The 18019-nt window shown below is 41.3% G+C and overlaps 1 protein-coding gene and 1 long non-coding RNA gene across 2 annotated transcripts; one reads left to right on the plus strand and one right to left on the minus strand.

Annotated features, from left to right (window-relative positions):
• The first annotated feature begins 1673 nt into the window (after positions 1–1673).
• On the plus strand, positions 1674–5745 carry LOC125547302 (CBS domain-containing protein CBSCBSPB3-like). Its single transcript, XM_048711234.1, has 15 exons — positions 1674–1837; positions 1928–2078; positions 2339–2361; positions 2470–2525; positions 2925–3095; positions 3244–3322; positions 3404–3517; positions 3609–3675; positions 3764–3869; positions 3941–3999; positions 4285–4388; positions 4465–4586; positions 4692–4774; positions 4918–5007; positions 5201–5745. Exons 1-15 carry the CDS (start codon positions 1674–1676, stop codon positions 5378–5380), a joined length of 1569 nt encoding a protein of 522 aa, XP_048567191.1. The 3' UTR covers positions 5381–5745.
• Positions 5746–7388: 1643 nt separating this feature from the next.
• On the minus strand, positions 7389–9757 carry LOC125549410. Its single transcript, XR_007301335.1, has 3 exons — positions 9240–9757; positions 9021–9121; positions 7389–8298 (listed from the first exon to the last, which is right to left on the minus strand). It is a non-coding gene; the product is annotated as an uncharacterized LOC125549410 (long non-coding RNA).
• Positions 9758–18019: the final 8262 nt, after the last annotated feature.

The following is an 18019-nucleotide window of genomic DNA, read 5'->3' on the forward strand; positions in this document are numbered from 1 at the left end:
ACCGGTGCTGACTCAAATTCGTGTAATCTTTACAAATCTTTGAAGTTTTTGAAATTCACATACTCTTCTCAAATCCATATAGGTTTTTCAAGATCGCGCAAGTTTTTCAAAAATAAACATACCTTTTTCAAATCTGTGAACTATTTCGAAATTTGTGTACTTTTTTCAAATCCGTGATTTTTTAATTTGCATACTTTTTTCAAATTAGTGTATTTTTTTCAAGTTCGTGTAATGTTATCAAATCCAAGTATTTTTTTTCAAATCCATGGTGTTTTTGAAAATCACGTACTTGTTTCAAATCTGCATACTTTTTAAAGTTTATGTATTTTTTTTCAAATCCGTGTTCCTTTTCCAATCCGTGAACTTTGTTTGAAATTCACATACTTGTGTCAAGTTGACATTATTTTTCAAATCCACACATTTATTCTAATTTACGTAAAAGAAATTCAAATCCGTGTACTTTTTCAAGTTCGCGTAAACTTTTCATATTCATTAACTCTTTCCAAAAAAATGTACGCGAATATGAATAAGTACGTCAATTTAAAAAATTACATGCATTAATTAGAAAAAAGCGCATGAACTTTAAATAAGTACGCGGATTTGAAAAAAGTACGTGAACTTGGAAAAAGTACCCGGATTTGGAAAGAGTACACAAATTTTTAAAAAGTTCATGTATTTGAAAACATTAAGCGGACTTGGAAATGGTATGCGGATTTGAGTCGGCACGGTCAAAACTGGGGTGGGACAACGCCAAAACCGGTCAAAACCGCGACCACGGACGAATTTTGTCCGGTTTCAGTAGTTAAGAGTGCAAGTTGTCCGGTTTTGAAGTTGAGGGATGAAATCTAGATTTCGCCAAGAATTGAGGAATGAAAAGTATACTTTTCTCTAGAAAAAATGACTAATATCCACTGCATCAATATATATATATATACCCAAAATATATATAGCTATAATGATGAATCTAATGACACTAATTTGACGTTGTGAATGATGGTGCAGACATCTTTCTATAGACTTTTTCAAACATAAATAATTTTCATTTAGAATAAACCCAAAACTTGAAATATTTTGAAACCGAGGAAGCAGCAAGGAGGGCATTCGCGTGCTAAAACATGTGTCCGTGTACATACTTATGTACCCGTCTACTCCACACCAGATGCACGGGCACACCAGTAGATATAATACAATGACTTCGTAAATCTCAAGATGATATGCCGGCTCAGTCTCTCGGAGGTACTCATAAGGATAGGATGTGCGTATGTGCGTTCATAAGGATGAGTGTATGCGCGTGTATATGAGCGCTTGTGTCTGTACTGATGCTAAAAAAAAAATATGGTGGGCAGGCAGAGGCAGGTGTCCTCCACTCCACCCGCAGAGTATCCGGACGGACGAACCCAACGACCCTTGCGCGCAGCCCAATGAGAACTCGGCGGTATGACTCACTGACGTGCGGACCCACACCTACCCGTCCCCACCGACCAGTGGCACGCGACAGGGTCCACGCACACCAACTGCGCCTCCACCTCCGGCTGCAGCAGCACGCGCGCGAGCGAGCGACGACTCTGTTTTTCCGTTCTCCTCTCTTCTCTGACTCTGTCATCCTTGCCTTCAACGCCATTTCAAACCACACCCGCGATCGCCGCCGCCGCCACCACCACCGCCGGATGCCGATGGCCGCGCCGCAGACTCGCCGCCACCTGCAGGCCGCCTTCCTCCGCAGCAAGCCCCCCGCCCCCGCCCCCGTCAACGGGAAGGCCGGCGCGACCAATGGGAAACCCGCCGCCGCCTCCTCCAAGCCCAACTCGCCCGCCTCGCCCGCCCAGGCACCACCAACGTACGCTCTCCGCCGATCGTCGGTTCGTTCCCTTCCGCTTGATTTTGATTCGAACGATTTATACATGCGGTGTTTATGAATGTGGCGTAGGTCGTCGCTGGAGGATAGGACGGTGAAGCAGCTCAGGCTGGCCAAGGCCCTGACTCTCCCGGAGGCCACCGCGGTGTCCGAGGCGTGCAGGAGGATGGCCGCCAGGCGCGCCGACGCCAAAGGGGTGCTCTCAGGCATCGTCACGGCCGAGGTCAGAAACTCATCACAAGGAGTCTTGAGTCTTTGCAACGTGAAAACAGGGAATATCAACTTTAAACTGCAGGGGAATGATAATGCGATTCTTGGGGCTGGCGCTGGATGACCCAAAAATTTCGAGTGTCTCTTGAGATGAGCTGCAATTCTGCACGGTCATGTGGATAACATAGCTTCTTGATTTCTTCGGATGCCAAGTATGTAAAATCATATCATATTTTCAGGGAAAATGAGACTGACATGCGCTTTGCTATTTAGGACAAACTGGAAAGGGGGATTGGGTTTAATGAATAGATATAACAAACATTAAACTGTTGGGTTTTCGGGGGGTTTTCTTAAGGAATTGGATGTGGTTAATGACGAGCATCAGGTTTTCTATGAATCAATAGTGATGGATACACAGAACTATTTATTGCCACCGAGGCACTGCAGAAGATGGTCCAAGGTCTGCTTGTTGTTTTTCTTCAGTACCACAATTAGCAGTATTTGTTGCCAGTTTCGCCTTCAGTCATAATCATAGCGATGTATTTTGTCAGTAACTGAAGTCGTGGCCGAATATAAAACCTACTTAGGCCTACTTTCTAAAAATATATGTGAGAAAACAAATAATCTGCAACTGAGAGTCATCTTGAATTGAGGAATAGTGTAACTCGGAGCAATTTTATTACATCCTAGCTAATAGCCAGAGGCAAGAACTGCAAGAGGAATAGTGTGCCTGAAAGTACAAGAATGTTCTCTTAAGAAATTTCTGTCGTGTTTTATGCTGGGATTTTGTTGTCATTCTTATTGACCTCTTCTATCTTATCTTCATGGTTTCTTTCATGTCATATGAATTCATATACAGGCAAATTTCGGCATCTTCCTGTAGTGGAGCATGGTGAGGTCATTGCCATGTTGGATATTACCAAGTTCCTCTATGATGCGATTTCTAGAATGGAAAAGGCAGCAGAACAAGGTAGTGCTATTGCCGCTGCTATGGAAAGGGTCAAACGGCAGTGGGGAAATGAATTTGCAGGTTGCTTTTTCAGTTTCTTTTAATATGATTAAATTGACTACTTTTTTTACAAGCATACTTATTTCAATTTTCATGATCACCAATGATGCATTTCATTCAGGTCTGTTTGATTAACTAGCTGATGTCATATTTTGGGTCCTTACTTCAGGTCCGCACACGTTAATAGAAAATCTTCGAGAACACATGTTCAAGCCTTCCTTATCAACTATCATAACTGAAAATAGCAGGTCAAATTTCTACTGCCAGAAAAATGTATGATGTGATTTTGTTTCTTATGACTGAACATTGCTGTCGCTTATCCTTTGTAGTGTTCCATCAGTATCTCCATCAGATCTGGTAACTGTAGCTGCCAAAAAGATGAGAGAGTACCAAGTTAACTCAGTGGTTGTCATGACAGGGAACATGCTGCAAGGCATTCTCACATATGTTCTTATCAAAATCCGCGTAGTTTTAAAGTTTTCCCATCTCATTTATTTGTTAAGTACTATCACCAAGATGCTGAGCACACTGTAGTTCCAAGGATTTGGTTTTGCGAGTAGTGGCACAAAATCTGTCCCCAGAGGTGACTCTGGTAGAAAAGGTGTGGCAAAAGAACTGAAGCATCCATATTTTAAGCAATCAAGATTTTTGCCCTATTTTTCTCCTAAAGCGATGTTAACTTTCCGAAGGTCATGACTGCAAGTCCTGATTGTGCTACATTGGACACATCAATCCTCGAGGCTCTGCAATCAATGCAAGATAGAAAATGTCGTCATATTCTTGTTGCGGACAAAAGTAAGTACTGAATTCTAACATCAAAGAAAAGTTCCGTTCTATGTACATATCTAAGTTAAATCTTTGAACAGGAGGACAGATTGTCGCCTGTTTGGACGCTCTACAGTTAACCCACACAGCCATCTCCATGGTAAGAATGAATTATTATGTTTCCACTACCATACTGCACATTTCATTATTTCCTCATATTAAAGAGAAAGAACAGTACTTTCTTGGAAGGTGAAGCTTTCATTCTGAAGGGAAGTCCCTGGCACATGAGTTCTATTTTTGTTGCATCAAACTGATTCAGTCACGATATTTTACATTAGTTGAATTAAAGATTCTGTTAGCTATGATCGTTTTGTTGCACCATACAAATACGTTATTTTTATTTCTCATCACCATATAATCCTGACTTTTTGTGTGTTCTCATTAGGTTGAGGGAGCCTCTGGACCAAACAATGTGGCAAATACCATGGTTCAGAAGTTTTGGGATTCAGCACTTGCCTTGCATCCTGCAGAAGACTATGACTGGCATAGGTTTGTTCTTCTTCGATTTGCATTTACTCTTACATTCCTGAAGATGGTTTGATCAGTCTTCTGTTATATAGTGCAGTGACGAATCTCGTACGGCAGCCTCAGACAGTGCTGAAGGAAAGCAAACACCCCCTCATGTTGGCAATGCATTCTCTTTCAAAATTGAAGACAGAAAAGGGCGAATGCACAGATTCAGTTGCGGTTGGTGCATTTCTTATCGTCTTTCCCTATTGCGGTTTACTGACGAAGTATGATAAATTTGTTTGTCTTCCTGAAGAACTTCTGATAGGCTCCTCCTTTATGCAGTTTCAGAAAGCTTAGAAGAGCTTGTGTCTGCTATTGCATACAGATTAGGAACAGAAAACAAGAAGGCGAATGTAAACCTTATGGTAAGAGGTTGAGCTTTGCTAATGCAGTGTGCCTCCAAGTGAGCAACAAGCCGAGCAAAATCTTGTAGATGGGATTTTGTTTTTGGGTATAATTTGTGGACCTATGTACGTTTTTAATCCTTACTTAAAATCGTTTTCAACAGTACAATGACGACGAAGTTGATAGAGTACTTCTGGCTACCGACGCCGACCTGGTTGCAGCAATTGAACATGCCAGATCAGCAGGATGGAAGGTTGTTTTTCTATTCTTTTGTATACCAACATCTTGAATTCCCCGCATGTCGTCTGCATCCTCGGTAATGTAGCTGTGCCGCAACCTAAGTGCGACCGATCATTTTTAGTTTCTTAGTTCTTCTTCTTGCAACTTAGGTTCAGTAATTTACTTTGAGGTTCAGTCTTTTTTGGCATTTCGTTTTGCTGTTTCAGGTTCTGAGGCTGCACATGGACGACGGGTCAAAGATCAGCGCAGATCCCACACCGGCGTCGTCTGTGGATACCTCATCAGCAAGGAGAAGCTGGCCGTCCCTCCGGCTAGGTACAGTGGCCAGTGCAGCTGCTATTGCTGGCGTCGGGGCAATCGTCTACTTGAGATGCTCTCGGCAATGACTTCAATATACATACCTCAGACTCAAAGAGCATACTTCAACACTGCATAGATGTACTACGCAAGAGGAGGATCACACAAATCACGGCGGCAATAAGGCTCTTGCCAAGCCTCTACACTGAATTTTTCTCCAGGGTTTGCAGTCATTCTAAATGGACTTCAGAGAGCGTTTCTTCTTCTTCTTTAGTGATCAATTTCTGACAGCAGGGGTGTATGTTCAGTTGTTTTTTCTCTGACTTTGGTTCATCCTGATGAACTAACAATAACATGAATTAGTGTTTCTTTTTGCGCTGGAACTCTAATCAGCCTATATATTATGGCTAATTGACTGGTTGTCTCTTCAGCCTATATATTAACATGGATCAAACATCCTTTTTCTCTTGTGAAAACAAATTTATTACTCTCTCCGTCCCATAATGTAAGACGTTTTTTGACTCTAGTGTAGTGTCAAAAAACGTCTTACATTAGGGACGGAGAGAGTATAATTTTCTTCTTCTAATAGCAAAGTGACTGTTTGTTGCAACAGATAAAAAGCAGGCTGATACATGTACACAAACAGGAAAAAACATCCTAGTTTTGGTATATATCACCAAAAATATGTTAGGGTCACCCAATGTTTATCCCTCCTATTTGTTTTGATGATGTGGGGAGGGAGTGATCTGGTCATCAGGGCTAAGGAGTTTTATAGAAACTAGGTATGTGCCCGGAAGCTTTTTTTTTAATCTATAAAGGTTAGGGCTGTCTTAAGGTAGAAGTGGATGTAATTCCACCTTATATGGCATGGGGCACACGGGAATCACCGGACTAGAATTTTGATTTTGGCGCTATTATAATTTGGTAGTTTGGGTCATGCATGATAAGTACATTAAATGAGCGGCGTGTAGGAAGGTGTGGTCAAATATGGCGTGGAATTGAGTGACGTAATTCCACATTATTGCGAAAGGTAAGTTAATTAAGATACAGATATGGAGCAGAGTAGCAAGGTCTTTTTGCTATAGCACAATTTTCCTCGTATGCAGTAAATGCAGATTGGGTGGTTTGCAATGACGAGTGACACACACTATTATGCCCAACTGGGTCTTTTAGAAGTAAAAAAAAATAGTGAGATGCTATTTTTATAAAGACTGGACAATTGCTCGTGTGTTGCAACGGAAATATAAACATTCTAGTAGATTAGCTCGTGACTGCATGTCTATCATTATATTCATGCGCTAAAATCTTAGCAAGTTTATGTATGCAATCGCCACGATTTACCTGCCATTTTATTGTTAAGCACTTATTTGATAAGAATTTAATTACTTACCAAACAAAATGTGCTTTTTTATAAGTTAATAAAACATGAGACAATTAATTATATTTTAGGGAGAATTGATGGAGAAAAATCAGACATGAGAGAAAAAAAATCAAAGCGGAAAAGGAAAGAGTGGCACATTTTACATTCTTAAGAAGTTGATCCCCACTACTACCAATTCTCTTAACATGCACACCTTCCACATCAGCTTCATGCCACATCAGCGTTCAGTTCCCAATTTCGTGTGTCGACCTCAGCAAAGTTACCACGTCACAGCCTATTTTTTTTGTTTAAAAACAACGTTTCGGTCGCTTATTATATGAAGGAAGAAACGTTGGAGCTCCTCACAATTGCAGCCCCGTCTCCTCAATTCCCTGCATGGCCCAGCAATTAATTTCATGCCTCTTAATTGTAGGCAACAGACCCCCTTCGTCTTTATCTTATCCATCAAAAACTGATGGAAGAGTAACAGATAGACCTAATCCTCCTTTTAAGCAACCGATCTCCTAGCTGCTGCAGGCGCGAGGTCGAGGTTGTCGACTCTGGGTGCTCCTCGCTGCTGCAGAAGTCTGCCCATTTTCTTGCTAGCTCATCTGGGTAGATCAACATCGTCAGGTAACTAGCGGTTGGGGCGCCACCCGGTGGCGCCACTTGAGAGGAAGTTGAGCGGTGCTAGGTGGGGGGCCGCACTTTCATTATCTTGGGATGTACATCTGGTGAAGCAAATAGCATGCCAAGTAAAATGAAAGTGTCTGCTAAGCCTTGAACACCTATTCCTTGTTGTCTCAATGGGAATAATTAATATCGATTATTTTGTTGAAATTCCTATAATAAATGAAATAATATGTCATATAGGCAACAACTCTTTAGTTAGCATTCACACTAATGGGACATAATAATACTGTTAAGAAACATCCTTTTTTCCCAATACTACGAACATCTAGTCCAGCTTTAGGACAACAGACATGTCCACATCATCATGGTGTTTCTGATCGACTGATTTGTTTGCACCTTTACAAAAAGCTAATGGCATAATTCCTTACAGACCATCAGTTAATGATTCAGAAGAAAAAAGTTCTCACTTGAAATATCACATATGTTTGTCACTTTGTCCTAGAGCTAGCCTAATAGAAGTTATGCACTTTTTGCACCACGGGACAACATTTCCTGTAAACTCTAAATCCTATTTATGGAATAAAGATGTGTGATGACTTACATCTGAATACATCTGTCCGGCTGTGATATATTCATTTCTCTTAAAAGCCTTTGTAGCTTGTAATTTTAGTTCAGATATATGTTTTCTCTTCATACTGACGTTCATCCTTACCACAAATATTTGATTAGACCATATATGTGGAACAACCTTGCTGTCAGAGCATCCCCAATCTACATTGTCGAATTTATAATCCAGCTGCCGATTCAAGTCAATTTGCTGATTGAAGTCACTTTCATCAAATTCATAATCAGACCCTTCATCGCCATTCACATATATAGCAGCCTTCATCTTTGTCATACACATAATAATCTCCTTCCTTGATGTCACAAGTCAAAATTGTGTAACTCAGCTTCAAATGCTTCAACGGAATCATTTTCTATGCAGGATCCATCTTCATCACTGGATGAAGATCCCTGTAAAATATGTCAATGTCTAAGAAAAGCATTTTAACTGTATATACAAACTTTAGTCCGCCGAGAAGTACTTGTAACTTTGAGTTATGTATCAGGATCCATTGCTTCGGTGACAACATTAGACGTGCATATACGGTAAAAGCAATCCACATTGTTTTCCCAACAAAGCATCCACAAGAATCTAGTAATTAAGAAAGAATAATATATATATATATATATATATATGTATATATATATATATATATATGTGCAACAGGAGCATGTAATCTATTTGCTCTCACAGAAGCGTTTTCTTTCGCAGAGATTTCTTGAAGAAACCTAGCTGCAGTAAAAAAATCAACAATGTAGTAAAGTATAATACTTGCGCTCAGGTTCATCAAAACTACAGTTCAAAAACAAAGTTCATCGAAACTGAATCCCAGTTCTTTTAGTCTGAAACTCTAAAAGTGCACACTTATTATGCTGCTATTTCTTTGATCAATAAGCACTTGACTTTCCATCTTGATCATAGTAGTATGCTGCAGCAGCTCAAGATAAAAGCCCTGTTTATCCATGGCCAGATTTCAGTGAACTAACTTGGAGTATAATGGCTATACCACTCCACTTTTCACACTTATAACAGAAAAATAGATATCCTAAACCACATTCACAAGTTACAAAACAATTTGTGAAACAGGGTAGTCTTATTTTAAGAGACGAAACAGATCAGTAGGCGAACTTACCTTTGGAAGCTCCAGCACTGAATGTTTCGTTATTTTGTCAGAGTGAGGATCACCATCAGCTTGTCATACTCCAAGAAACGAACCTAATCTAGACCAGCCTCCTAAACGTTGCAGATCCAAAATCCAAATAGATGTCAGATCGATGCACGCGGAGTGGAACCGTCGAATCAAGCAAGCAAATCAGAGCCGATCGGACCCAATGGCAAGCAAGCAACGAACCTGGCGTAGCAGTGAAGGTGATGGAACTCGTCGAGTCGTCGAGGCTGACGTCGCTGACGCGGCCGTCCACCATTAGCCGCCGCAGCTTCGCCTCCACCTCCACGGCGCCTGCGTCGGAGCCGTAGCCGCAGCCGCCCTTTGCCGTGTGTGCCGGCTTGGCCCATCTCGCGGACACACAGGGGAATAAGAGAGGGAAGTAGGAGATGACTATGGGGTTCGATGCCACCGGAGGAACAGGGGAGCTGCAGAGGAGATAGGAAAGGAGAGGTTGCGTGCTGAGAGGCGGCGGCGGCGCTAAATCGCAGCTTCTCGTCGACCTGGACGCCCCCTCCTCACCGTCCGTCGCCACCATGGTCTCGTCCTCCCGACGAAGGAGCGGGCGCCGGAGGAGCTTGGATGTGCCGATGGGGCGGCGGCGGCGGCAACCCTACACGGGGAAGAGAAAATGAGGAGAGGAGAGGGGAGATTGCTTGAGACAAAAAGGAAAAGTGGTGGGGCTCGATAAGGTCGCTTCCTCGCGAAGGGAAGGCTTCTCTTTGTCGTACCCGTGAGGACGTGGCTAGCGCGGGGATGCGCCTTTAATGCACAGCTGAATGTGTTTGATGTGTATACATTGAGATGATCCGATCTTGATGGATCAATCAACTATATGAATCCGGTAATTATCTTCATCCTCCTCCTCTTGGTATTTTGATTAATTTGTTGATCGTAGTTAACACAACCGTGTAACATAGAATGCGTGTTCATGACAATCCAAACCGATCAATTGACGATAATACAACTGGTGCATGCAAATCCACATGCAGGCGGTGAATTTCAAGGATGGAGTTCCTCTGCTGCAAGCCGCCGCCCCCATGGATCCAGACGCACTGGTGTGATCCGCCCTCAAGATGAGAAGCACATGCCTCGGGACATCGCAGCTACCCTGCAGCCTCGATGCGCCTAAGCCCGAGCACCACCATCACGACCGTGCTGCCCAGAAGCAACGACGCCGCAGACTGGGCGACTATCCCCGCCTCACTAAATTCCATCTCTAAACAGTGGAGGCGCATCGTGTCGTCTCCAGCATTAGCTTGGTATCTCTGGCAATCTCTTTTTCATTATTGACATCAAAAGGCATCCTCGCCATCACCTCCCAGCAACGAAACTACATCTGCATCTCCTCCTCTGCCCAACTGACTCCACCAAAGAGCAATTTGTGTTGACTGATTTCAGACAGTTTTTTACCATGTCTGGCTATCCAAGCCCACAGTACTACGAAATCAGTCTAGAACAATTAGCAGTATACCGGCACTCAGGTAAAATATTCTACTTCCCTATAACCTTTATCTGCTGATGGATTGATTAGCAGCGTACTTTGTATTTAGATGCATGAGTCTGAATGATAAGTGCAAGTTCCCAGAACTATTTATATAAAGAAGGTTAGACGAAAGAGAGGTAAAATGAAAACCTTATGTTCTTTTTAAGCAGTAGAGATAATAGTGAGATGCTAGTGACCGTGCCTAAAGACCTCAACGGAGGATCGTGCCCAATTGGCCAGGGTGGGCCAACATTGAAATTGTTCATTAAAATTTAATTATTTTTAGACATTTTTACCGGAGCTCCTATTTGCGGATTGCTGGGCAGACAGTGACCCGACCCACAGGCCGGCCCATCTAGCGATATGTCCCTAGCATCTTACTGTAGCAGCATGTTACTCTACCCGCTCGGAACTGCAATGGTTCTTTTCTTTATTGCTTTTTTCTTTCTTTTTCGAAAAATAGTTTCTAAAAGTGACATATTAAAATGCCAGATTTTTATGAAAATGTGAACTTTTTTAAAAAGCAAACAATATTTGGAACTTGGATCCATTTTTCAAAAAGAAAACAACTTTCATAATTTCAAACATTTTCTATTTTTGAGCTTTTGATAAATGCGAACAATTTCTAGAAATCAGATTATTTTTTGAAAACACAAATAATTTTTTAACACATTTTCAATTTGTGTTTTTTTAAAACACGTATAGTTTTGGAAATTCATATTTTTTGGAAAAATGAACAATTTTCCAAAGCACTTAAAATTTTCTGATATTTTTTATTTTTACAATGAATAAACAGAAAAAGGAAAAAAAAGATCCAAGAAAAAAAATCCAAAAAACATGTAAATAAACAACCAAAATAGAAATATTGTTCACAAATATTCTAGAAGGTTTCCAAAACCAGGTCAAGAACCTCCTAGAAGGTTCTCACAAATGGATCAGTTGAACGCCTTAACAGGGCGGCCAAGCTAGATCACTCATTCGCTGCGGGCGTCGACATTGCGACGAAATGAACAGCGAATACGATTCGTTTTCTCTATTGCCGCTCGTTGCGGCAAATTGTCGCCACAACGCACATGCAACGCTCGAGATCGAGCGAAGTGGGCCGGTCCAGTACACAAGGCTTTCTGTTTCCGGTTTTGGCTGTTGGGAAACGCAGTAGAAAACAAAAAATTTCGCGCCTACGATTACCCAAGATATGAAGATGCATAACGGGTTGGGATCACAATTGTTACTGTCACCTAGTTACGGCGGAAGAACAACGTGTCGGTGTATATCATACATGGAGTCCCTCGAACCGACGATGAACGATTCATCATACCGCCCACAAACAGTCCCTCGAACCGATGACCTAAAGCACGACCTATCTACTTGGTTGCAAGCGTGCAGCCTTCATGATCCGACAACGCTTGGCCGTCCAGAGCTAATCATCACCGGAGAATTAGAGGAAGGAGGTTAGAATCACACAGGGCTTCTAATTACGAGGACAAGAAGATTAACCTAGTTCTAATTAGTCAACTGGGACCAAGTAGAACTAGAACTAGGAGAAGTAGAGGAGGTTCCAAAACTTGCATATCTCAATGGACAAAAACCCTAGTATATATATGTTAAAGGAGAGGGAGAGGGTAGCCGGCGAGGAGGGAAATTCCTCTTTGGGCACCTACGCACGGAAGGAGGATTTGGACTCCTCCCCAACCCCAATTAGGCCTCCTTCCGTAGGGAAGGAGGCGCCTCCCCACTTGGTCTTTTTTGGCCTAAATTGTCTTTCACCTCTTGTCCTTTTAAGGCCTGTTGATGTTAAATTAAATAAAAAATTGTTCTATATACTTTTAGATGATTTTATATATAATTTAACATCTTTAGAAACATTTTCCACCTATATTTATCAGTAATACCCGGTATTACCCGATATTCACCAAAACCCTTCCGGTGACCCCGAAATGCTTTCCGGATCCTCTCGGTACTATTTTGAATACAAATGAAATAATATTCGCATCTCGAATAAATTTGTTCAGAATTTCAAAAAATGTTCGTGGTTTTCAATTTTGTTCCTATTTTCTTAAAATTGTTCGCATTTTCAAAACATTATCCGTACTTTCAAAAATATTCTATTTTTCAAATCGTTCAACGCTGAAATGAATGCCTACGATGGGCATTCCCACCTGCTTGCAAAAATTGGAGTCACTTGAAGGATGTCCAAAAATAGACCATGTTGAACACAGAGGATGTTCGGGTAGGCTAGAAGGTTCCGTCTGAGAGCACGCTGTTTCTTGACATTCTTGAAATGGCTCCAATTTGTTTCCATGGCTTTGTATGACCAATTTAAGGCGCCATGCAAAGTTTCTCGGGTTTTTGACAATTTTTTCATTTTTTAGAGTTTTCCTGGTGAAAAAAGACTGATAAATGACCAGACATGTAGCAGCTTGCATACGTCATCGGAAATCGTTCAAATATGACATGGATGCATACGATGAGCATGCCTACCTTATTGCAAAAGTTGAGGTCATTTCAAGGATGTCCAAAAAGAAGTCCATGTTGAATGAAGGGTGTTTGGGTAGGCCAGAAGGCTTCGCCTGAGAGCATGTTCTTTCCCGACATTCCTTAAATGGACCGAATTGTTTTACATGGCCTTGTATGACCAATTCAGAGCACCATGACAAGTTGTTTGGGTTTTCAGAAAGTTTTGCACTTTCTAGAGTTTTTCGCGATGAAAAAAGGCTGATAAATGGCCGTACGTGTTGCAACTTTCATACAATGTTGGGAAATCGTTCAAACCTGGCAGGATGCCTCATATGTCTGGCAGGATGCCTCAAGAAGTTGGGGTCATTTATCCATCGTCCAAAAACACCATCAGTTAAGAGGAGTGTGCTAGACTAGACTAGATGGGTGCATCAGTGAGCATGTAATTTTTTTTTCTTCTAATTTGAATGCTTCAGTTACTTGCAATTTCCGTCATTGCCAATCAACATGAACATATTCTTATCCTAACTATTTCTTGAAAATTTTCAACAATTTTGGATTTTTTAAATTGTGTACGAAAATTTTATAGACTTGAACACTTTTTTCAACATTGTTAACATATTCCCAACGATTGATGTTGAACAAAAATTGCAAATCACTTACTTCTTAGAAAATTTATTTACTTCTTTTGAAATGCAAACATTTATTAATGTGTGAACAAATAATTCAAAAACTGCAACATTTGTGAAATTCTAGAACATTTTATAAAATTGTAAACAGTATTTGAAAAAGAAAATTAGTGTTCGAAACAATATTTAAATTTTTAAACAGGTTTCAAAAAGAATAATAAAGTCAAAAAGGAGACAAATGAATGAACGAAAAAACGAAAACTGTAGCTGTAGCGAGTGGAGCTATATACACAACCGACTAAGCCCACGCCAAGTAGCAACTGTGTAAACTGAATTTTTGAAAAGTTCAAGATTTGATAATAGTTCATTGATTTGAACAAAAAGTTCGCATAATTGAAAGAAGTTCATTTTTTAAAAAAAGTTCATCGATTTTGAATTAAAAATCACAAATCAAAAAAATATCAGTAATTTTAATTTTTCTTGGCAAAAATAAAAGAATTGGTTCACCGGTTTTGAAAGAAAGCTGACAGATTTGAAAAGTTCACCAGTTTTGATTGAAAACAGTTCACAAATTTGAAAGATTTTCATCGCTTTTAAGAAACAGTTCATCGCTTTTAAAAACAATTAATAGATTTTTACAAAAAACCCACGAATTCGAAAAGAGTTCAGCAAATTTGATAATAAAAAATTAACCAGATATTGACAATAGATTATGGATTTTAATAAATTTCATCGATTTTGATAAAAAGTTCATGCAGTTGGAAAACAGTTCATGATTTTTTTAAGTTCAGAATAACCGAAAAAGTTCACTAATTTGAAGAAAAGTTTGCGAATTAAGAAAATGAAATAAATAAATAAAAGATTTGAAAAGGAAAGGAAAAGTCATAGAATAAACGGCCAAAGAGGACAAAAAACCAGAAAAGAAAACAATACATGTTACATTTGCCACAAAAGATAGAAAAAGACGAAAGCACAGGACAAAGTAATCTGTCGTAGTGGGTAGTGCCTATAGGACTGAACGTGGAGGTCTGCGACCCTCGTAGTTCAAATCTCCCCCATTATGCGACCCTCGCGTATTTGTTGAAGGTCAGAAGAAAGAAAAAAAACCCTAAGCGGGCCAAGCCCAGGACAGCGAGCGGGTGTGCGCCAAGTTGCGAAAAGCGCGTAAAGCCTTGAATGTCGAGGCTCACAATTTAGCGAAGCATACTCTCTCACTTGGGGTTGGCCGCTGTGTGTGGTTAGGCAACCCGGGTGATCTTTCTTTCATCTCTGTAAACATTGTGACGAGTTAAATAAAAGCTTCGCGAGATTGTCTCAAAAAAAAAAGCCACAAATAGGGATTGGAGTCTGCGTATACGGCAGCGAAAAATTTATAAAATATAACCATCATGCCCTTTCCTATGAAATGGTACGGACTAATTTGAGCCGTCCTTGTGTGAGGCATGTACCGAAGCAGAAGTGATAATAGATTTATCCAGATGGATATAGAAGACATTGATATGCTTATCTAAATGCATATAGAAGACATGAGTAAAAAAATCTCAATTTCTTTCTATTTTAATAAACTGTAACCAGCTTTTACTATAATCAATCAAAATACCTCATTCACCCGCAAAAAAATAAATAAATCAAAATACCTCATTCAGTCATGCAACATAAAGAAAAGTCAAAGATGCCCAAAGGCTCTTGTTGCATTCAAGCGGCACCCACCTACCACTACCAGGACTCGGTAGTCGACGGACGATGGGTACCATATATAGGAAGGTAGAGCTTCCCTCTTGCTGCGGATGGTCAAGAAAGGACGGCCCAGGCTCATCCAAACACTGACTTTTGTTCTTGGAACGACTGCCGCTCACCGCTCAGCTCAAGTGTAGCTTTTTTTGACTCGTCCACGCATGCCGATCGAGCTGTATGCACACTGGTCGCACTCGGCACAGCTGCCAGCGCACGGGTATAAAATTGTAAACCATATTTGAAAACAAACCATTTTTTGATATTCCAAACAATATTCTATGTTTTTAAACGGGTTTCAAAAAGAATAATAGAGTCAAAAAGGAGGGAAATGAGTGAACGAAAAAACAAAAACTGTTCCCGTAGCTAGTGGAGCTATGGGCACAACCGGCCAAGCCCACGTCTAAGTAGCGTTTACTATAATCAACTAAATACTCACTCTGTAAATTATTTTAGTGATCTAAACGCTTTTATATTAGTTTACGAAGGGAGTACCTCGTTCAGTCATGCAACAGAAAGAAAAGTCAAAGATGCCGAGAGGCTCTTGTCGCATGGAAGCTGCACCCACCTACCAGGACTCGGTAGTCGATCGGTACCATATATAGGAAGGCAGAGCTTCCCTCTTGCCCTGGATGGTCAAGAAAACGAACGCTGACTTTTGTTCGTTTAACGACAGCCGCTCAGCTGAAACGTAGCAGACATGGACTGCAGAGTCTGCGGACAAATTCCACCGCTACATTGCTACGTACTCCCTCCGTCCGTGAATAAGTGTACTTTTAACTTTTGTCCTAAGTCAAAGTTTTAAAATTTTGACCAACTATATACAAAAGAATTGTAACATATATGACATTAAATTGATATATTATGAAAGCACAATTCAAAACGAACCTAGTGATAGTAATTTAGTGCCATAAATGTTGCTACTTTTTCCTATAAAGTTGGTCAAAGTTTTAAAACTTTGACTTAAGACAAAAGTTAGAAGTACACTTATTCGTGGACGGAGGGAGTACTGGCTTTTAAGTTTTGACTCGTCTACGCATGCTGATCGAGCTGGATGCACACAGGTAGCAGCTACCATCGCACGGGTATAAATACGGCAGCTGTGCAGGCATTTGCTTCTCCAAGCACAGACAGAAGTAACACACGCATCCTTCCTTCCTTCCTTCCTTGAGGCTTCAACTATGGCTCTCTTCAGGAACTTGGCTGCGCTCCTGTGCGTGGTGCTCGCCTCGCTCGCGTTCGTCGCGCAGGCCGTGCTCGCCGCCAGAGGCATGTATCAACTCTCGATCCCCTCTCCTTTTTGTTCGAATATAAACATTTTTTTGCATGTCTGACGTGATGTCCCGCATGTCTAATGCTGCAGGTGATTTAAGCAACGTGAAGCGAGACGGTGTGAGGGGAACCTGGGCGTCCCCTTCCTACCAGGTGCGGCCGGGGCCGCTCCCGCGCTATCCTCCAAAGTAGGCTGGAGGCGATCTATGCCAAGAATGGGAATACAAATATGCCGGTCAAGAGTAATTTAGTTATTTGTTACTGAGCAGTGAGCGTTTGCGGCCGATATAAAGATACCAAAATGCACGATTGTATTTGTATGTTAGTCCATCCGACTTATCTAAGATGTTGCTACAATCATATGCGAATAAACAACACGGAGCAACGTTTGTGCCTTGCCGTGTGTGCCATGTCCGTAGACTGTCCGACGCTGACTCTATTCGGGTCATGTTCAAGCTGTTACTTATTAGAATCATGACATGAAGCCTGTCATTGCGTTTTTTTTACCACTACTTGTACCTTGAATGAGCAGTACAAGGAGAAAAGGCTCAATGATTTTACATGGTCGGCCTGCCCGTGTGTTCAGTGCTTTCCCTCGTGAGCACAAACGCCGGTTTCATAGTGTTTTTGCGAGCCGACTCTCGTTTTCTAATTTTGGAGCTCTACATCTCATTCAAGAAGCTGAGATTTGCCAACGGGTCCCTTTGAGACTTCCATCGCAAACCGGTCCAAGGCAACCTGTGGACTTGCCCCGTTTGAATCTGTTCTTTTTGCCTGTGGATGTCCAAGCTATTTGTCGTATATGGCTATGTCCACATTTTGGGGATGACTTCATTGCTTGAGAACCAGAGAAGAATGGCCAATTCACGGTTCGAAGTGCTTACTGGCTAGCTGCAGGAGAGCTCTATGCTCCTTCTTTAGCTTCCACAAGCAGCGCCCGTGATGGACACACGGAGGTTTGAAACCTAATTTGGGCGTGCCCAGCCCTGCCTAAAGTTCTCCCTTTTGCTTGGCGTGCTGCTACAATTTCTTTGGCAACATGGAAAAAGAAATAGCAGAGGACTTTGGAGATTCGGGGTACTTCCCAGTCTGTGGGAGAGAGGATGAAGACATTTTTCATGTCTTCTGTGCTTGTGATAATGCCTGTCGGCTGTGGCAAGCTATGTCTCAGCTTTGTACGCTTCTTGATGTTACCACAATTATGCTCCAAGATGATTGGTTACTTCAGGGTTTTTGTGATGTAGATGAGGCTATGCGAATTCGCGTACTATTGGTTTTCTAGAGATTATGGCATATCAGAAATGAGTTAGTGCATGACAAGCCGGCACCACCTATTGATGTTTCGGTTAGATTTTTATCAAGTTATCTTGATTCATTTACTTCACTCAAGA

Source organism: Triticum urartu, chromosome 3 (genome assembly GCF_003073215.2).
Source record: "Triticum urartu cultivar G1812 chromosome 3, Tu2.1, whole genome shotgun sequence".
NCBI classification, from domain to species: Eukaryota; Viridiplantae; Streptophyta; class Magnoliopsida; order Poales; family Poaceae; genus Triticum; species Triticum urartu.